General features: G+C 40.4%; 1 protein-coding gene across 5 annotated transcripts in view; it reads right to left on the bottom strand.

Annotated features, from left to right (window-relative positions):
• Positions 1-6,071: 6,071 nt before the first annotated feature.
• Positions 6,072-22,413, bottom strand: part of RASGRP3 (RAS guanyl releasing protein 3) — a 102,871-nt gene continuing 86,529 nt past the window's right edge. For 4 of the 5 annotated variants that reach the window (XM_032653556.1, XM_032653557.1, XM_032653555.1 and 1 more), the window contains 6 exons: positions 18,961-19,076; positions 16,236-16,383; positions 11,255-11,291; positions 8,882-9,007; positions 8,171-8,535; positions 6,201-6,607 (listed from right to left, as the gene is read on the bottom strand). In XM_032653556.1, coding sequence (XP_032509447.1) covers positions 6,599-6,607; positions 8,171-8,535; positions 8,882-9,007; positions 11,255-11,291; positions 16,236-16,383; positions 18,961-19,076 — 801 coding nt within the window. In that variant the 3' untranslated portion in view covers positions 6,201-6,598. Of the gene's footprint in view, positions 6,608-8,170; positions 8,536-8,881; positions 9,008-11,254; positions 11,292-16,235; positions 16,384-18,960; positions 19,077-22,413 lie in introns of all 5 variants that reach the window. The other variant, XM_032653558.1, reaches the window with a different exon arrangement.

Genomic DNA, 22,413 nt, shown 5'->3' with positions numbered 1-22,413 from the left:
AACCTCATAGTTCCCATTCCAAATTTCAGCCATGAATCAGGTATAACAATGTAAAACGCATCAGTTACAAAGAGATTGGATTCAAATTGGGTTTTCTGGCTGATGGGAGAAATTAGGATCACCTGTCTAGATGGCTAAACCCTTTTTACTAGTATTTATGGAAAAGACACTTCTATTTGTAGCTTTTGGTGATTTTAGGAGTCAAGTGGAAACTTTCTCTTCTCCCTGGGAATGTCCCACTCTTGGACAAGAACAGACAGGGTTTTTTTGGGTTTTTTTCCTGATTCTTTCCTCCATTGACAACCCTCAGAATGGGCGAAAATATTTGCAAATGAAGCAACTGACAAAGGATTAATCTCAAAATTTACAAGCAGCTCATGCAGCTCAATAACAAAAAAAGCAAACAACCCATTCCAAAAATGGGCAGAAGACCTAAATGGGACATTTCTCCAAAGAAGATATACAGATTGCCAACAAATACATGAAAGAATGCTCAACATCATTAATCATTAGAGAAATGCAAATCAAAACTACAATGAGATATCATCTCACACCATTCAGAATGGCCATCACCAAAAAATCTAGAAACAATAAATGCTGGAGAGGGTGTTGGAGGAAAGGGAACCCTCTTGCACTGTTGGTGGAATGTAAATTGATACAGCCACTATGGAGAACAGTATGGAGGTCCCTTAAAAAACTAAAAATAGAACTACTATATGACCCAGCAATCCCACTACTGGGCACATACCCTGAGAAAACCATAATTCAAAAATAGTCATGCACCACAATGTTCATTGCAGCTCTATTTACAATAGCCTGGACATGGAACCAACCTATGTGTCCATCGACAGGTGAATGGATAAAGAAGATGTGGCACATATATACAATGGAATATTACTGAGCCATAAAAGGAAATGAAATTGAGTTTTTTGTAGTGAGGTGGATGGACCTAGATTCTGTTATACAGAGTGAAGTAAGTCAGAAAGAGAAAAACAAATACCGTATGCTAACACATATATATGGAATCTAAGAAAAAAAAAAAAGGTCATGAAGTACCTAGGGGTAAGACAGAAATAAGACACAGACCTACTAGAGAATGGACTTGTGGATATGGGGAAGGGGAAGGGTAAGCTGTGACAAAGTGAGAGAGTGGCATGGACATATATACACTACCAAACGTAAAATAGATAGCTATTGGGAAGCAGCTGCCTAGCACAGGGAGATCAGCTCAGTGCTTTGTGACCACCTAGAGGGGTGGGATAGGGAGGGTGGGAGGGAGGGAGATGCAAGAGGGAAGAGATATGGGAACATATGTATATGTATAACTGATTCACTTTGTTATACAGCAGAAACTAAAACACCATTGTAAGCAATTATACTCCAATAAAGATGTTTAAAAAAAAAGTTTTAAATATCACAGAATTGATTTGGCTGTAAATGGAGAAACAGTACCAAACAAAATAAAATGAAAAATCCAAAGGACAAACAGAAAATCCTAAATAAACCCTCAAGTTTGGTCTTGGGGTTTTACATACACCAACGACACAGGAGACCATAAATTGTTTAATTAACACAGCAAGAGTAGCAGTACATGGTGCACAGGGCCCCAGGATAACCCTGCCTAAACTCCTGACAGGTACTATGGCTACACATTTTTACAAAAAAATATCATCTTCCTCTCACCCATGGGTTCATAGTTACAATCAGATCACTTATCCAAAATATGCCACACAGGATTTCTTTAGGGATAGTTGAAACATTCCCCATTTTTAAAGACAGAAATTCAAGACAAGCAAAACACAAATTATACACACAAATGCTATCATCCAAAGAAACAAATGAACCAGTTCACAAATTGGGTAAAAGTCCAACAACTCTTCTCTCTCATCAACAGTGTACCCCGCTCAAATACAAAATAAATTGGCTTATTCCAGAGAAAAAGTCCCAGGGAGGAAAGAAAGTGCCAACTGTACTCACCAGAGTGACTTACCTGCTGTCTGGAACCCATCAACTCCCAAGTGTTGAGTCCTTGCTCCAACTGCCAAGCGTTGGGGCAACCAGTGCCACTTTGGGGAAATCTGAAAGGAGGATCTTCAGGGCAAGTGACCCCTGCAGCTGCTAGGGCCTTAACTGAAAATTCCCCAACCAGGGCTGGCTAGCCACGAGCAGCAAGGCTCCTGGCTGACTGCACCAAAATTTGTTACCAAGTCCAAGCTCATACTGATCACTGCACGACAGGCCAATAAATCAAGAGACTTGCTGGGGCAAGGAATACCGACTTTATTCAGAAAGCCAGCAGACCGAGAAGGTGGTAGACCCGTGTCCCAAAGAACCATCTTGCCTGAGTTAGAATTCAGGCTTCTTTTATACTAAAAGTGGCGGGAGTAAAGTCAAACATTTCCTGGTTCTGGTCCGCCTCCGGAAGGGGTGTGTTAACTTCTTCCTGCCTGCTGTCATTCACAGGTGGGCCTGGTCAGGATGTTTCCTGTGAGCTAAACAAAGGTATTTTAGCTTAAGGCTCATTACCTGGGAGGCAGGTTTCCCAGAGATGGGCCGTGATGTATAATTTAAGCTGATAGGGAACATCCCTTTAGTGATTAACTTGTAATAGCCCTAACTACTTCACCAGCTATCTCCTAAAAATAAAGACATTCTCCTACATAACCATAAAATCATTATACTGGAGTGAATTAACATTCATTCCATGTCATTTAATATGTAGTTCACATTTAAATTTCCACAGTTGCCCTCCAAAAATGTCTGCTTTATTTATTATTTGGTTCAGAATCCAATCAAGGTTTACAACACTGCATTCTGTTCTGTTTTGTTTGATCCATAACTGCTCCTTTCATCCTTTTTCCCTTTTTTTTTTAAGACATTTTATTTTTGAAGCATTCAGGTCAACTGCCTTATAGAATGCCCCATGTGATGCTTTCCTTATGCTATTATGTATAAACTGCAAGTCACTTAAATAGATGTGAACTCCAACGTGCTTGCCATTAACATTTTAAAAAGAGAATAAATATTGTTGTTTGAGGTCTGAGTACTCTCTAAACTTCAGCAAGCAAGTTTTGGATGAAGCATGGAGGAAGATATTTCCTGAATGAGCCTTAAATTCCAAGTAGTTTCCTATCATTACCACCTTCAATCGCTATAAAATACATTCTAGTTGTCAAATAAATGGAGTCCTTTTTATTTGAAAAGTTAATTTTTATTTTCCTTGTCTCCCTGTAGTAAAATAAATTCTTCCAAGAGTCAGCCTCTTAAGCACATTTATACTTTGACCTATTTTTCTCTAAGCTTATTTACTTTTTACCCATTTGGTTTCTTAATCTTGTCTACCTATTTTCAAACAGAGTGAGAATAGCTAATGTTAGAAAACAGAGCAGAACTGACCCTATACACACACAGTGCCAGGCGTAAGAAAAACCCCTGTGAATATTTCTTTTTTTTAATTCTTTGACACAAAATTTAGTTAAATGTTGGATTTAGAGCCTCCAAAGAACACAGCCATGTAAACATGTAGTCTGAAGACAATTGTAGAGAAGAACCTTGTTTAACTGTAAAATAATATTAATTTATAAGGTCTTTACAAAGTACTTCTACATGTACTATTAGACTTCATCCTTACAACAACTCTATAAGGTAGTTGAAGAAGGTGGTAAAATCTCTCCTTCTCAAATGTGAAAATTGAGGCTCAAATAGATGTATATGACTTGCCCAGGATCTCATGACTACAACTAGCATAGATGGGATTTAAATCTGGCTGTGGATTGCATGCCAAAGATATGCTGTGGGAATCTCATTTGACTGAATTTACCTCCTCAGTCAAAAATCAAGGTGTTTATCTTAGGAATGCTTAAGCTTCTTGCCATCAATAACAGTTTGGTACTTCCTTCTGTAGGAGTCCTGCCTTCATTGTTAAACAGCAAACCTCTCTGTCTTTTGGAGAGGCTGTTTTACCATGGAAATCTGGGGACATTATTGCTTCAGGAAACACCACTCAACATAAAATGTTCATATACCGGTTAGGATCACTCTCTGATTTAGGCAGATCTCAAAAAGCATCAATACAATTAGCACATCCTTCAATGAAGACCCAGTTGCAGTATCTAACATTTCCTCTCTTGGTATCTAATATTATTAATTTTTTTTTTTTTTTTTTTGCTGTGCCATTCAGCTTGCGGGATCTCAGTTCCCCGACCATGGATTGAACCCGGGCCACAGCAGTGAAAGCCCAGAATCCTAACCACTAGAGCACCAGGGAACTCCCAATATTCACTGTTAAGAGTTTGGTTTTGTTTTTGCTTTGACAGTGGTCATCAAACCTACAAAAGGAAGGTCTGGAGGAACCAACCATCATAGTTCTTTTTGCTCCACCATGGGTTTGCCTAATTTACTTATTTTATTGATTATGGGAAATTGACATATTGGAAACATCAGAGTCACCATTGGTTATGAGTAAATGATATAATCAAAATTATAAAGCAGCTTTATTATGGACTCGAATTCCTCTTCAGCAAAGTAATAATAGTAGTATGTGTGTGTGTGTGTGTGTTTGCGTGCCTGTGTATACATATAAGCACATATATACACACATATACAAAAATAGTTTACGTACATATATACACATAATATGTTAGTTTTATTATTTTTTTGGTTTGTTTTTACTCGAGGTTCATTTAGTATCATTGTAACAGGAAGGCTGATCCTATAAAACTCTTCTTATATATGAAAAATAAAAAATAACCCAAACTAAGTGGCAAGTGAAATAACTGCTTTGAGAAGAAAAAGAATAGTCTTAACATTCATTAACAAAAAAAACACACACAGAAGAAGGGTTTCTTGTACTTAAATTGCCATTTTCTCTTTTTAATTTTGTTAATATGTATTTCATTGCATTTATGAATAGGAATAGAGAGTATATATACATGGAACCAACACTGGGGAAGGCTATTTGCTTTCTGAGGTGCTCGCAAATGGTGAGTTCTTACATTTTTGAGCTTAATCACAACTCCCTCACCTAATAACTTCATTTAACTTGCAATATCTCTGCAAATTGATCTCTGAATCTGTTTGGCATGATTAAGTCAGTTCTAGCGAATTTGAAACTCTATTTTAAGGAGTCATCTTGCCTTAAATGCCCATGGGCTCTCAGCTCCCAAGGGCAGAGATGAAGAGTTGTTCCTCTTTGTGCATCTAACACAGGACCTGTCCAGAGCAGGTACTCAACAAGTGTTTGCTGAACAGAACTGTCTTCATTTACCTAATGGAAAATGAGAAGAAAGGCATTTTTTTTATTGAAGCGACTGCCCCAAAAGAAACAAATTCAGTCTTATGTGGATTATATACACTTAAACTACCAAATGCAGACCAGTGCACCTCTGTGGGTCCAGTTTCTGACTAGGCACTTGGTAGCAGGTCATTCTCCTCAGCCATAGGCTCAAACCCATCTCTATTTTTGAACATCTTCAACCAAGTTCTTTCTTCTCTCATCATGTAAGAAGCAGACCCACGTCTAGTAATGTTGGGTCAAAGGAAGATATTCAAAATATTGATACTTTAAAAGTTTAAATGAAATGTTAATCAAAGGTGGTTTGTGATGATTTGCTTTCTATGACTCTTCTTAATCATGATGGCAATTTCTTAGGAAGAGCATGAGAGCTCTCTTTCACAACCAAAAAGTTTTCTTTTATAACAAACAAAATTCTCAAAACTATTTTGAGGTTTTAAAAATTGCTGGTTGAATTTTAAAAATTGCATTTCAGTAAGGGGTTTGAGGGATGGTTTGTTTTTCTCCTGAATTTTATTCCCAAAAACTTGAATTGATTTTTTAAATTGTTATTCATACTTCTTAATAGCAGTCTTATGAAAGATGGCTAAACCTAGTGAGATGGGACATGTATTTAGTTAATTTCCCCCCATGACAATGATAAATATTAGGATAGTTTTCATGACTGTGTCATAGCTACCTAGTGATGCAGAATTGGCAAGACTTATATGATTATAGAAGTGTGACTTGTTACACATTATAATAGCAACTGTATGGTAAGAACAATGTAAACAGCTTCTCCTTGCAGCAGATCATCATTAGAAGAACCACTGCCTTCCAAGTCTGGAAGAGCTTCCTTGTCCCTCAAAAAGATAAGTCCTGGTCCCGTCCAAAAAGCACACAAAAAGACCCCTAAATCGACTCCTCGTTAAACACCCCCCTCAAAAGTTTATAAAAATACGGAAGTAACATTCTCACAGAAAAAGCAAAGTCTGAGTTTAGAGAATGAATATCAAGTACATGCACAAAAGCTTTCATTTCACCCGTATATAAATGGTTCTAGAGAAAGATAGGAGAGAAAACTACCAACTACATAACACAGTCTTTGTGGCACCTCACTAGGAGCAGGGAAGGAGGAAATAAATAGTTCATAGGGTAAGTCCTCTGTCCCATAGTTCAATAAGGGAGATACCACAGTGTCACAAGGCAGTAAATGTCCAGATATCTTTTCAGATAACTTCCTGAGTTTTGGAGTGTTCTTCAGAGCGTCTCATCTTGCTCCTTCCAAATGCCAACACAGTTGCCTTCAGTGTCCTCAGCCTGAAGTCAGCCTTCCTGCAATACGAATCAGAACCTGTTGTATGGCTGCATCTCATTTAAAAAAATCAGACTACTCCTAGAAAGCAGTTTATCAGATAATTTCAAGGGAACATCTCAAATGATCAGTGCCTTGTATACTCAAGATTTATAGAGGGAAATAAAAGATCATGTAGTCCATGAAGCACATGATGTAAATGTTCTGAAATTAGATTGTAGTGGTGGTTGTGCAACTCAGTGAATATACTAAAAACCATTGAATTATACACTTTAAATGGGTAAATTTTATAGTACATAAATTATATCTCAATAAAGCTGTTTTAAAAGTTGGTGTTAGGGCTTCCCTGGTGGTGCAGTGGTTGAGAGTCCGCCTGCCGATGCAGGGGACATGGGTTCGTGACCCCGTCTGGGAAGATCCCACATGCCGCGGAGTGGCTGGGCCCATGAGCCATGGCCGCTGAGCCTGCGCATCCGGAGCCTGTGCTCCGCAATGGGAGAGGCCACAACAGTGAGAGGCCCGTGTACCACAAAAAAAAAAAAAAAAGTTGGTGTTAAAAGAAAGGAAACAATGGCTCAGAAGGAACTTACAATAAACTTCATACTACTGAAGACCATGTGCGGCATCCTTACTAATTGTCTTCGATGAGGAAGGAACTAGAGGAATTTTGGTTAAAGGTCATTGGCGATTTTCCCATCATAGGAAACTATGGAGATTGTGCGCTTAGATCTCCTGAGGACAGGTGGAATGTGGAGGACCAGTCATGAGAAAAAAGAGCACCGGCTTGATCCAGTAGGGTCTCTACCTAACCTAATATTCTGTTTATGAAAATGATTCAGTAGGGAGGCAATGGCTTCCCTCCATGACATTACTTTCAGGTTAGGAATGTGACACCAATTTCCCCAAATCCTTTTTCTTAATACACTATGGACTATTGACTAATAAATTTATCTAAGTCCATCTTGAATCAATTTATATTTTCAGCTTGTTCTAACAAATTCCATATGTTTCCCAACTTGCTTTGGTTGATTTGAACATACTTTTTGTGTGGAGGCAAAGCCTGACACATAGAACCCTGAGGTCCCCATGTCTCTGATATTCACCACCCTCTCCTCCATGATGCTGTCAAAAGCCTTTTTTTTTTTTTTTTAAGTAAGAGCAAGAGTTTCCAGCTCTCCTTCTCTATCTACATGTCTTTTGCTTTCACTGCCTCCTCTGAGTTTGGACCCTGATTCTAGCTTGGAAAACTAAGCTGATGGGTATAGCGTACTGTTATATTGGATACAAGCAACAGTCAAGGGTCCCTGGACATCACGTCAGTATACAGACACAGAAACCTTCACTGAGTTTTAGAACCCATTCGGTTCAGTTTTATGCATCATAAAACTGATGTCCAAGGAGAAGAGACCATTTGTCCAGAGTCACATAACTAGCCAAAGACAAGACTAAAAGTGATATGTCTTGATTCCCAACCATTCTGCTTTCAAAACTACCAGGCTGCCTTGTGGACTCACTATAACACTCATCTCAGCTGCTTTCAGCCTCCCTCTTCTGATTTTATTTGTGGTTTGACCAGCACTGACCTCACCGTCCTGTCTGGTCTCAACCATGTCAGCTTCATCCTGGTCTGGTTCGAACGCAGTGCCTCGGTCAACAACATCCACACCAGCCTGCACCCTGGGCTTCTCATTTTCCCACTTGGCAAAGCCTTTGTCCTTTGCTGCTTTGTCATGGAACTTGGACTTCATTTTGGGGAAGGTGTGGGACCCTGAGTCCCCCCAGCCAGCCTCTGACCACACAGGCTCAGTCTGGGTGGCCTGGCTGGTGGTGGCCCGCTGCAGCCGCACGGAGATCTTGCGAGAGGAGCCTGTGACCAGTGTGATGGCTCTGCTGTCCAGGTCTCGGTGTCCAGCTGCGACGCCAGGGAACTCGAAAACCTCATCCTGCACTGGAAGGGGAAAGATTACTGTGATTATTGTGAATAATCATACATCTGACTGCTTCTCAGCAAACCGTCAAAGTGGGTGCAAACAACAGGAGTCCTACGGGTAAGGTCCTAGAGGAACAGACCAGAGGTGAAATGAAATTGACCTCAGGTGAACTGCATGTTATTAAGACCCAAAAGCCAAAAGGAGCATGTAGGGTTCAAGGGTCTTTAGCCACTGCTGCTTACCCTGAAGACCTTTATGTTTATAATGGCTCTGACTAGCTTTAGATCCAGACTCCAACCAAAGTGCAGGCATGGAAGGTGAGCAGAGAGAAATCGCAGTAGGAAAGAAAGTTGAGGACATTACCTGGAGGCAACGAAGGACTTCCAGGCAGTGACCCATGACCGCTGCCTAAGGAGGGGGCCCGGGCAAATCTCCGGCAGGCCAGAACCAGGAGGTCTTTGCACTGTTTATGACAGTTGGCTCCACAGTCTGAAACAACCAAAAGTATCACAGGTGATTAGTGTGAACCACATGTCAGGTGCTGACCAGGCTTCCAGGTTGGCGTTTGGGCTCTCACGCCTCCCCTCCCCCACCCTTGTTTCTGTGTTTAATCTCAGGTCCACAGGGTGTGTCTAGGGCTAGTAAAAGGGCCAGTGGGACTCTCTTCCCTTCCTGGGGTTCCTAAAGTTCTCTCTTATATTTGTTCAGCTGCTTCTTCTACACAGTTCACTGAAGTGCTGGGGAGCAACAAGCAGGGGCAGCCTGAATGGGGAGTTGCCTTTGCCCAAAACTAAATGCAAATTACATGGAACTGGGGTTCTTCTCCAGACCAAGATGGATTCCCCACAAAGAGGCTCCCTGAGCCAGAATGAGGGTGAGAAGCCTCAGCATCTAGTCTCTCCCAGGACCTATAGTTGCCTCTAAATATTTACAGCAAGGTGTCCCTCCATTCAGTATTTGTCTGCATTTTCTATTCTTCTTCATTTCCCAAAATCTTTTCCAGAGCAAGCGATTATATCTTTTGCTTCCTTTCTTGGCATAGAAGCAGAAGACAAGGTGAGCATATGCTCAATAAACACGTCTCAGATTTGACTATGGCTTGGAAATGGCATGCAGCAGATTCTGTGGCCTTCCCATTAGATGCTTTAGTTAAGAAGGTAGATATTAATTGCTACTTGGGGTACAAAATTTTGGCCACTTTGGAAGATAGCAACACAATTACTTCATACGATGAGGGTCCTACATTTCTCTGAAATCACTGAACAGATATGATCATTTTATAGGGTATATTTCTCTCACCATCAAAGAGGAATTTTCTCATTATTTCCAATACTCGTTTTCCCCTAAATGGTCTTGTTTCAAATGGTTTTTTAATAACATCAGGGAAAGATCAAATTGCAATGACATGTCTGGTCTATTTTAATTAGACTTTTCACTCTATATGTCTTTAAGAGAAATACCATCTGAACAGAGATCCTAGGGTTTAATTGATTTTCATCTTCACAAAATTGTGTCTGTGTGTGTCTAGGGGATAAGGGGCAGAAACCAGTATCTCTGCTGCTTGAAAGTAAAAATTCAAGTTAGACTAAGTCAACTGATTCAGAGAACAAAAGGGAAGGGTTTTTTTGTTTGTTTTTTGAGCACTAAAAGGTGGCTCCCATAGAGGTTCAAGGAAGTTCCCTGTCCATGTAAAATGAGGGCCAAATACTGAAAGACAGCTAGAGAAAAAAGGCATCACAAGGGAACATTATTAATCTGAAGGCATGCTGTGATGAAGATATTTCATTTTGTGGCTTTATTATATTTTTCAAGAGCATTATCAGATTCTTAAAAGAACCAGTATAAACAGTCTGCATAAAATATCCAGCAGTTTTCTGAACACCAATAATGTGTAATAATCATATATCTACAAGTAGCCAAACATTCCTATTGCATTTATCAAATATATATTTATTCAATTGCTATAAATTTCAATTAAATGGGGGAAGTATATGAACAAATTCATTGAAAGGGGCAAATGTATCTCCTCTTTTCTCATCATCATCTGTGATTTAGTAGAGAAAGGAATAGCTATGTGAGAGTAGAAAGAAATGCATATGTATTGCAGAAATGAGCATGGGTTTTTTTTTTTCCCTTGAAGGACAAAGTTCTTATATACAGTATTTCCATTAGCCTTGCCCTCCTCAGAATTCCCACCTTAAATGTGTGCTGATGATGGGCAAGACATCTTAGAGATAGGGGTTAGATGTGTGTGGGAAAATAAGTGTGGTTTCCTTGCTCTTTGTAACAAGCGGTAAAATTCCAGCCTGGGATCTCCAAAACTTCAGGGAGTCCTTTACTGGACCGTTAACTCTTCAGTTGCCAGTAGCCCCAAAGCCCCAATTTCTCTGTGTTGCCAAGAGCTTTAAAGTTTCCCTCAGACAAATACGATTCCTGCCCCAAAAGTCACATTTAAAAATTTTAACAATGGGAGATTGGGATCGACATATATACACTACTATGTATAAAATAGATAAGTAATGAGAACCTACTGTATAGCACAGGGAACTCTACTCAATGCTCTGTGGTGACCTAAATGGGAAGGGAATCTAAAAAAGAGGGGAGATATGTATATGTATAACTGATTCACATTTCTGTACAGCAGAAACTAACACAACATTGTAAAGCAACTATACTCCAATACAAATTAATTTATAAAATAAAATAAAATAAAAAGTTTAACAAAGTAACATTTACCTTTGCATTTGTATCCTTGCTTGATTATGCCCCAGAGCTGTAACAAAAGACAAAGTAATGTCAGGGAATCTGGAGAGAAATCTGGAAAGAAAACAAGGCCACAGAGAAGGAAGTCCTGGGAAGCGTGATGCCTGGTAGAGCACAAACAGGATGTAGCTGCTCCTGACACCCTTCCTGTCAGATAGAAGGACCCTCTCCCAGCCCACGGCAGCTGGGGCAATAACAGGAGTTTTGCTTCCCTTTTCTTTCTGGGAGCCAAACGGGAGCTGGGATGGGAAACTGACGTTGGTGCATTTATTGGACTTTGGCATAATGCGCTCTCAGCAAAACGCACAGGGAGACTCTGTCACTCTGCCTTTGATAGCCCCTGGCTCCCTCTGCTTTTTTTGAAAATCACACTAGCTGCTCTTGGCGCCCCCTACGGTAAATTAAGCGACCGAAGCTATGCATCCCACTAAAGCGTTTGGATTTTGCTTGATTCTCTTCTGAGAAGCATTTCTACCTTGAAAGAACACAGAAGAGGAAAAGATTTTGCATTTGTTTGTGTATTTATTCTCTGCATTTGCTGTGTGTTTGGCCTGTGCTGGGGCTGTGGGAGATGCAGAAAAGGCTCAGATTCTGCCAACCAAGTAAGGAGTAGGATGTAGGAAGTGACGAGAGTCTCAGGAGAGATGTGAGGGCCTACAGTTTAACAAGGGAGTGTTTGCCCAGGCGGTTCAGGGGCATCATCCTGGTGGTGGTGTCTTCACAAACCTCTGCCACACTGTAATCCCTGTGAAGAGGGGGACTTCCCACATCCTTTTCCAGGCCTCCTGCAGCTCTTGCATGTGGGAACCAGGGGCATCAGGAACATACAGTGCTGATGAATTAAACGGGCTGAGCTCAAGTTGGAGAAGCTCCATTTCTACACTTTGAGTGGTTAGGCTAAGTGGCTGATATCTACCTAATAAAATAATTTTGAAAGAAAGAGGGCTGGTGGGCTACTGGCATTGATGGGAGTGTTGTTCACAATGTGTTATAGCAGAACAATGCCCTGAGTGTGGGCGTCATGGCCCTAGGAGAGTAGCTACTGATGTGAAGGGATTCAAGGCTTTGGGAAAGTTGCTCCTTACTCTCTTTCTGACAAGGAAATTCCATCAGTGGAGAGTGATTCCTTTGAGCCTTAAAAGTTATTTGGTCCTTCAGAAAACATTATTAAGATGCAAATGCCTCTTGGGACAGGGCAACACTTTGCCTTGGAGACAGGAAGGATTATTAAGACAACTAACTGGAAGCGAGGCCTCAGGTGCCTAGGATGACTGGAAAAGGGATGGGGAGGCATCAGTACAGAAAAGGAAAGTGGGTGGGTAGGCCAATCACATCTGTCAGAGCTATAAGGATCTTTACGATAATCCAGTTTGCTTCCCTTTTATAAAAGGTGAGTGTGATGATGCAGGAAGTTAAATAACTTGCAAGGTCCCACATCTGGGAAACTTTGTAGTGATGAGAAATCGTTTCCTCACAGAGCCCTTGGTAATAGTAATAACAAAAATAACAATGATAGCTAACATTTAATGAACTCTTGCTATGTGAAAGGCACAGTTTTAAGCTATGTGTAGCAAGTCATTTTTTTAATTAATTAATTAATTAATTAATATATTTTTGGCTGCGTTGGGTCCTCGTTGCTGCACGCAGTCTTTCTCTAGTTGCGGCGAGCGGGGACTACTCTTCGTTGCGGTGCACGGGCTTCTCAATGTGGTGGCTTCCCTTGTTGCAGAGCATGGGCTCTAGAGTGCAGGCTTCAGTAATTGTGGCACGTGGGCTCAGTAGTTGTGGCTCGCGTGCTCCAGAGCGCAGGGTCAGTAGTTGTGGCGCATGGGCTTAGTTGCTCCGTGGCATGTGGAATCTTCCCGGACCAGGGGTCGAACCCATGTCCCCTGCATTGGCAGGCGGATTCTTAACCACTGCACCACCAGGGAAGTCCCATGTAGCAATTCATTTAATGCTCACAATATCCTTATGAGATAGGTAATAATAATTTTCTCATTTTTACAGATGAGGAGACTAAGCTACAGAGAGGTGAAGTCATTTGGCAAGATCTCATAGCTAGTAAGTAGGAAAAGAAGAATGTGAAGAGTATGTCACTTCAGGGAAAGAGAGGAAGCCATTGCTCCTGGGAGTTTTGTGTGTGATCAGAACAAAAGCCGCTGATCTAGGACGAGAAAGGATAAGGTTTAAGAAGCATCCAAATCTCTGGCTATGGCACGTTATTAGCATAGCTGCAGAAACTGCTGATGAAGATGAAGTCAAGCATGAGTCCCATGAGGCAGGCAAGTCAGGGCGTTGCTTGCTAATGCTTACTTAAGAAGCAGGGGGTCTTCCCTGATGGCGCAGTGGTTGAGAGTCCACCTGCCGATGCAGTTCGTGCCCCGGTCCGGGAAGATCCCACATGCCGCGGATCGGCTGGGCCCGTGAGCCATGGCAGCTAAGCCTGTGCTCCGCAGCGGGACAGGCCACTACAGTGAGAGGCCCGTGTACCGCAAAAAAAAAAAAAAAAAAAAAAGAAGCAGGAGACAACACGAGGCACGAAGAGGCTCTGGGTCAGCGTGCCAGCCAAGGACAGGAGAGGGTACTTCCCACAGTCTCTGATTTAGAGACCTGAGGCTGCTGTAAGACTTGGAGTGACTGTGGTGGGAGGAGCACTCGACTGGGAGTAAGGAGAACTAAACATGAGTCATGGTTCTGCTGCTAGTGATCCGTGTGACCTTAGGGAAGTCACTTAACTTCTCCAGAGCTCAAAATAAGGGAATTAGCAAAATTCTTTCAGCTCTGGAATTCTAATTCTAAAATCAATGTATGTCAAGCAGTGTCTATTTGTCTTCCTTACCCTTAAAATGGAATTTATTTCAAAAGCAGGTGGTCCAAGCACTAAAATATAGTTCCTTCTATTCCCCCACAGTTCCTTTCAATGACCCAGCTAGAGCATGGTATTTATAAATCCCTTTGAAAACCAAAGAGCTTTTTAAAAAAGGTGTGTGAGTAAAGATCAATTCAAATTATAGCAAGGAAATTAAGTATATTTTGAAAAATAAAAAGGGATATTAAAACTCTGAATTAGTTAATTTCGATAAAACTCCAAAAGCATAAAGGAACACTAAAAAAAGAGAAAGATTCACTCTGAGCTCTGTGGTATGCAACATGTCTGATATCATTTAATACTACAACAACGTGGCAGGTAAGTCTTAACCCCCTCTTACAGATAGGAAAACAGCGACTCAAAGATGATCAATGATTTGGTCAAGGACATAGATTAATAAGAGGCAGAATTGAGATTCAAAGTCAGAGTTCTGGACTCCAAGTCCAGAGCTTTCGACCTGATCACAGCTGCATCAAAAACCTAGCGCCAGCAAATCCGCTCTGATGAGTTGGGGAGGGAAGTGTGTGGAAGCTCCCAAGAAAGCCTACCTTGCTGCTTCTATAGAATCAGAGCCTCCATGGAAGGGAGAGACATCCAGAAGGACTGGAGAGCAGAGACAAGACCTTGAGATTTGATAAGGACCTACCAACTCTCACACCACACCATGGGTCAGATGTCTCAGCCTGACTTCTGGCTGTGCCAGGCCAGGGCCAAACAGATTCCCTGGGCCTCACTCTGCAGGAGAGAGTTACACATGGCTCCGTACCACTTGAGCATTTTTCAGGTCTAGATACAGGCAAAAATTCCCATCAGAAGAGAGATACATGAAGAAGGAAAAGTATTTGTTTGATGATAAAATGGCCAGGTGATGCAATCCCAGTGGTGTAGCTGGTAGGAGAACCTCTCCTTCCCTGGGGTGGGCTAAGAGAGCTGGTTAGGCTGCCTTGCCCCTTGATCACAGCAGCTACTATGATCATGGGGGGCCATCTTTGAGGTAACCACTGCCTCTAATTTACCTGTTCTCAGCGGGGTGTGTGCTTGAATTCAAACGCCTGCCCTTTGGCTCCCCAAAGCCAGTTATTCAAGACTGAAAGCGAAAAATGTAATTTAATGGGAGTGTATATGATATCAGCTACGAATTCCATACGGGTCCACAGGGGGACATGACTGCTGAATGAAGCTAACAAAACTGAGCTGGCATCTGGACAAATGCCACTCACCTGGCTGCTGGGCTACCCTTGTGTAGAGTACTACATTTTCCATCTTACATTACTTGGATATCAACTAGAAGATGTTCAGAGCTCGAGGGTCTTTGTTTAACACCAGGGCCAAACATGACCTTAGTTGCTAAAGGATCGTCAGATGTGGGGAAGCGAGGTGTACAACCTTCATTTGTTGCAGTGGTGTAGGTAGAGCCAGAACACTAGAGTTTGAGTCCCGGCTCTAGTCAATACTGGCTGTGAAATCCTGGGAAACTTGAGTTATCCTCTCTGGACCTCTCTACATTCATATGCAAATGCGGAGAGTAAAAGGCCCACCTTATGGGCTAGTTATGAGGATTAATTACACTAATCCCTCAGGAAATATTTTATTACTGTCAAATGCCGAGTAAATGTTATTTATTATTATAACCATCTTCTCTTCGAAAAGATTTTTTTTCCTTTCTGAGTTATGAATTATGGAGCCATATCATGATAGATTTCTAGTGACTGACACCATATGAAACAAGGACTGAGAGGAACTGGCTATAATAAATATACCACTTAATCGCACTCAGTGATGGATGCCATGGCTTATTGGGCAGAACTTTTCCCTGGCAGGTATTAACAGACAAACTGCTCTCCTGAGTTAATACGCTTCACCAACCTTCCCTGTCTTCTCCAGCCCTGCATTCCTAGAAAGAACATAGCTAAATCTGCAGATCTTGCTTTTGTTTTTAATTGAATGTTTAATTTCAGGGAGCCATCATGTTTTACTTTGGATCTAAGGCAGACAATGGACTCTGTTCATGTATCATTTTCCCACATTCTCAGAATACTGCACAAATCACTACATAGAAGAGAAAGCAATGGAAAACAGACTTACAAATCCTGCACAGTGTTCACAGAAGGTTGGCTTGAGATAGGTCATCTCCTGAAAATTATGGACAAATCCTGGTCCCATTTTACAGTGTAGTTGGGACTTAGCTCTCAGGAAGTAAGCCATCATTTCATCCTTACTAATTAGACCATCCCTGTGAAGAGAATCAAAGAAGAGAGGGATCTTTGAATACCATGTTGCTAAGTAGTTGCCACACTTAAATCACTCACCTCCCAAACCTTTCTGGACAAAAGCGGAGGGTGGGGGGTGGGGAATGTTCACTTTCCTGTCACATCTGAAAAGAGAGAAACTCAAAGGACAGCTTTCAGTGTCAAAGGCTTTCTTAGCAAGCAGAAGATATGTGTGTGTGCGTGCGTGTGTGTGTGTGTGTGTGTGTGTGGCTTGTGCACTGCAGCACAGAAAGTCTTCTTCATTACCAAGTAGTAGCTTCCAGAAAGACATCTCCTTTCTAGCCTTTGCCTCACAATAGAGTTTGCAAGGATCAGGTTGCTGGAGAAAGGCAGAAAACTGTGAAAACTGGACCAACCATTCTCATATTCATTCTGCCTGATGTCATCCAGGCCACTACCATTGGTAATCTTTTCATTCATGTCTTACTGGCTCACAGATCATTCACTAGAGTGATTCTCCCAGATCTTCTCCACATAGAAACTCTGGTTGCATCTACCACCACACACCCTGACATCTTGGTTACCAAAAAAGATCAAATCCATTGGTGTAAGGGAGCTGCATATTGCCTTCTCTCCATACCCTTCCATGCCAGTTCAGAATTCCTTTATATCTCGTCAGTCCTCTCTTGGGGTCATTCTCCCCTCCCCCACTCTCCAGCCTCTCCAGGACCATGTTTCTCCTGCTGCATCTTGTCACCCACTCTTTCCTCTGTTTACAAATACACTCAGGACTTCCCCTCCTTACAAATGTCTTTCCTCAATCCTGCCTCCATTTCCAACATTTGTCTTTTCCCTTTTTCTTCTCTTACTCCTGCAGTTTTCAAGAAGAGTACTCGTTAGACATTTTTTCCATTTCTTTCAATTATTCCTTCCTCCATATAATCAGGTTTCTAACCCACCATTCTACTGAAACTGTCACAGTGACATCCTCAGCGGCCTTTTCTCATTCCTTGAACTTGACCTCCTGGCAGCATGTGACATGGGACAGGTTTCCTCCTTTTTGACACTCCCTCCTCCACAGTCCCCTGTGATTCCATGTAGCCCTGGTTTCCCTCCTGCCTCTTATGTGCCCCCTTTGCCAGCTCTTCTGCAGGATCCATGTCTTCCTTTCAGTTGCTGCACGTGGGGAGAGGAGTCCCTGAAGCTGCATTCCTTGCGTCCCCGTGCTCATGTTCCTCTAAACTTTCCCATCAGACTGTGCTCACACTCCTGGAACTCCAGCTAACACGACTGGGCTGAAGACCTAACAATCTACATCTCTTGCCCTAACCGTTCTACTGAATCTTGGCGCCATATCTTTGACAACTTGTTAGAATCTTCTCCTGGATGGTCCATTCTTCTCTCAAAATCAACATATCTAAGCCTGTCTGACAAAAGAAATCATGTAAGCTATGAATACTTTAAACCTTCATTTTTAGGGGAAAAAAGTTTTCTTAGGAAAAAAAATATATCTGCTGGGACACTCTCTGTTCCAAACAAGAACCGGCAGAGAAACAAAATGAAGACTGGGAAGTGATTTTAAGTTCATGTTCTACGAACATGTCACTGACAGAAACAAACTGAGGGAAGAAGTGGGTAGTTAGTGGGAAGTAAGTTTTATAAAATAAAACTTAAGTTTTATTTTATAAAGGAAGTGTATGTTTCTAATAACTTAATTTTATTTTGAAAGTATTCTCTGTTATACAATGAAGATGGATTAAGGTTTTAAGACGTTTATGATAAAGTACCAAGGCTTTAATTTTCGTTTAATTCTCACACCAACAAAAATATTAGAGAATTTTAATGTGATATAACTTGGACATTTAACCAATATAAAATCCAGCATTTCATTACAGATGATTTTTAAACTAGGAACTGATCTCACATAACTAAAAATGAAGTGATAAAATTATTAATGCCAGGGTTTCTTGGCAAATTTTTTTTTAATCATTATATTTTTTTAATGATCCAGGTTTTAGCCTCTGAAGTTATTTAATCTCCCATGAATCATATGAAGCTAAAGAGAAATATATTTTTTCCTTTGTTTCTCAAGACAACCTCTGAACTAGCAAAGGAAAAAACAAAGCATAAACACTTCTTGGCTATCTGCAGCCATCACCTGCTCTCCTGAAGATCGTAAGTAATGTAAAAAAAGATCTTACTTACTTGATGACTTTTAAGATTGCCCCCGGTGCACTGATGCTGAGGACTCCACCATGCTAGATCTAACTATATTTAGTCTCTATTCTTTTTTGATGGAGGTTTTGGGGTTGATGAACTAGCTAAGTTGCAGCAGTAATATCGGAAATGGAGAGCTGGGCTAATTTGTAAGTGAACACATGTACTTAACACCGATGATGTGGTCTGCCCTGTGATTCCATCCAGCCAGTCATGTTTGTGGACACCAAGAAAAAAATCAGTGAAAAAACACCTAGACACCTTTCATCAATACACTAGGATCAACTCTGTCAAGACATAAATTAAAGGTTTCCCTGCTCTTCTTTCGTAGTAATTTTCTGCTTCGGGACAGTTGCATTACAATAAAACAAAATTAAACTTACTGATCTTTGTCCAGCACACAAAAGGAATCCAAGAAGGGAAAATTGGCAGCTATACTTTCAAAGTCCTCTTGGGAGATGTACCCATCCTGGTCATGGTCATAATTTCTAAACACAGACTGTAAAGGAAAGGCAAATATTTGTTGAATGACTATTTACGAATCAGCCTCTGAATTGTTACTGGGAAAGCAATGATAACTAGCATATTATTCTTTCTATCAAGGAGCTTGGAATCTAGTGGGAGATAACAAAATTGAGATGCCTTTATGGTATAATGAGATAAGTGCAACGCTGAGGATAAAGACAGAGTGCTGGGGGAGTGGGGAAGGGAGATTTTAAAATGTTTCCTGGAGAAAGCAAGGTCTCAACTGAGACCTCAGGGTTGAGTAGGAGCAAGGCTTGGTGAATTCACAAATCCCAGTACCATGACAATAGAAAATGAAACTTTAAAATGTTAAATTATCTCAAAAATCAAAGAATACATTTAACGTAATGCAGTCAAAATCCCGGTGGGAATTTGTTTGAAATGAACAAATTGATTCTAAAGTTCCTATAGAAGTGAACATGTTGAGAATAACCTAAAATTGTTTGTTTAAGGTGAGGAGTAATGATCTCAGGCAAGGGAAACAAAAGCAAAATCAAACAACTGGGACTATATCAAACTAAAAAGCTTTTGCACAGGGAAGGAAACTATCAACAAAATGAAAAGGCCACCTACTGAATAGCAGAAGATACTTGCAAATGATATCTCTGATAAGGGGATAATATTCAAAATATACAAAGAACTCATACAACTCAATATCAAAAAACAAACAACCCAATTAAAAAATAGGTAGAGGACCTGAATAAACATTTTTCCAAAGAAGACTTACAGATGGCCAACAGACACATGAAAAGATGTTCAACATCACTTATCACTCATCTCAGGGAAATGCAAATCAAAACCACACAGAGATACCACCTCACACCTGTCAAAATGGCTATGATCAAAAAGACAACAAATAACAAGTGTTGGTGAGGGTGAGGAGAAAAGGGCACCCTCATGTACTGTTGTTGGGATTACAAATTGGTGCTGCTACTATGGAAAACAGTATAGAAGTTCCTCAAAAAATTAAAAACAGAGCTATCATACAATCCAGTAATTCCACTTCTGGGTATTTTTTCCAAAGAAATCAAAAACACTAATTTGAAAGATATATACATCCCTGTGTTCATTCCAGCGTTATTTACAATAGCCAAGATATGGAAGCAACCTAAGTGTTCATCAATAGATGAATAGATAAAGATGTGGTATATAAATAAAATGGAATATGGAAAATCTTGCCATTTTTTGACAACATAGATAGACCTTAGGGTATTACTCTAAGTGAAATAAGTCAGGCGGAGAAAGACAAATATCATAGGATTTCACTTGTATGTGGGATCTAAAAAACAAATGAACAAAAAAAATAAACCAGAAACAGATTCATAGATACAGAGAACAAACACGTGGTTGCCAGAGGTGAGAGGAGTGGGAGGATGAATGAATAGGTGAGGGAAATTAAGAGGTGCAAACTTCCAGTTATAAAATAAACGAGTCACGGGATGGAAAGTACAGCATGGGTAATATAGTCAGTAATATTTTAATATCATTGTATGGTGACAGATGGTAACTAGACTTATTGTGGTGATCATTTTGTAATGTGTAGGAATATTGAATCACTATGTTGTGCACCTAGAACATCTAGAAGGTCAGTTATATTTCAACTAAAACAATGACGGGTAATGAGGGGCAATGTGCCCTATCAGAAATCAAAGATACATTAGTCAAAACAACATGGTATTGCAACTTACTGCAGAGAGTACAGTCCAGAAACAGATCCATATGTATGTAAGAATTCAGAATATCCAAAAGTATCTATTCAAATCCATAGGGAAATTATGGGTTATCTAATAATTGCTGTTGAGTTAAATGGCTGATAATCTTATAAAATAAATTGCCCCTAAACTAAATTCCAGATGCCTTAAATATTTTAATGTAAAAATTAAGTTATAAAAAACCAAAGGTAAATAGATAAAAATATTTTTCATGTTTTATTATCTTTGAGTAGGAAAGACCTTTCTTAGGACGACATCCAAGTCAGAGGTCATAAACAAAAGTATTTCATTACAATAAAATGCAAAATATCTGAATCAAAAAAACTCAATTAACAAATTTAAATATAAACGACAGAGAAAATCATTTGCAACACTTATGAGAGGACACAAAAGGAAAACAGAGGATCACCAAAGTAAAAATACAAATGGACAATACATTCATGGAAAGACATTCAATTCTGCTAGTAATTATGGAAATACTAATGAAACTTTTTTTTTACCTCTCAAATTGGAAAACATTAAAACAATTGATAATTTCCTAGGGTTATGAGAAAATAGGCACTCTCTTATCAAGTTGGTAAAGCAAATAGCCACAATCTTTCTGGAGGACAATCAGTGCTTACTCTGACACAGCAATTCCACTTCTAGGAATTGTTCTAAGGAAATAACTGAACAAGCTTTCTCAAAGATATACATGTATATATGTGTGTGTGTGTATGGGGGCGGAGAATAAAATCATACAAGATGATCTACAAATTATCAGTGATTAACCCTAGACAGAAGAGACATCAAGTCCTGACAGTAAAACTTTCTATTTCTGAAATGTTTTAATATTCAGCTTTTTAATTTTTTTATTTTTTTGCCGCACCACGTGGCTTGCGGGATCTTAATTCCCCAACCAGGGATTGAACCTGGGGCCATGTCAGTGAAAGTGCTGAGTCCTAACCAGTGGACTGCCCTGGCTTTCTTTATAATCAGAAAAAAATAAGAAAGATTTTTCTGGGCTTCCCTGGTGGCGCAGTGGTTGAGAGTTCGCCTGCCGATGCAGGGGACACGGGTTCGTGTCCCGGTCTGGGAGGATCCCACATGCTGTAGAGCGGCTGGGCCCATGAGCCATGGCCGCTGAGCCTGCACGTCCAGAGCCTGTGCTCCGCAATGGGAGAGGCCACAACAGTGAGAGGCCCGTGTACCACAAAAAAAAAAAAAGAAAAAAGAATTTTCCATTGCCCTCTGCTAAACTGGATTTTCAAAAAGTTTGTAAGTTCTCCCTGCAAACACATGTATGCAAACATTTGACTTAAAGTCCAGTTATAATGAAGCAATCTCTCTTTCCCCTGTGATTTCTTTTTTTTTTTTAACATCTTTATTGGAGTATAATTGCTTTACAACGGTGTGTTAGTTTCTGCTTTATAACAAAGTGAATCAGCTATATATACACATATATCCCCAAATCTCCTCCCTCTTGCATCTCCCTCCCACCCTTCCAGGTGGACACAAAGCACCGAGCTGATCTCCCTGTTCTATGTGGCTGCTTCCCACTAGCTATCTATTTTACACTTGGTAGAATATATAAGTACATGCCACTCTCTCACTTCGTCC

Source organism: Phocoena sinus, chromosome 13, assembly GCF_008692025.1.
Source record: "Phocoena sinus isolate mPhoSin1 chromosome 13, mPhoSin1.pri, whole genome shotgun sequence".
NCBI classification, from domain to species: domain Eukaryota; kingdom Metazoa; phylum Chordata; class Mammalia; order Artiodactyla; family Phocoenidae; genus Phocoena; species Phocoena sinus.
The sequence above is the reverse complement of the archived record's forward strand: the minus strand, read 5'-3'. Positions and strand labels throughout refer to the sequence as shown.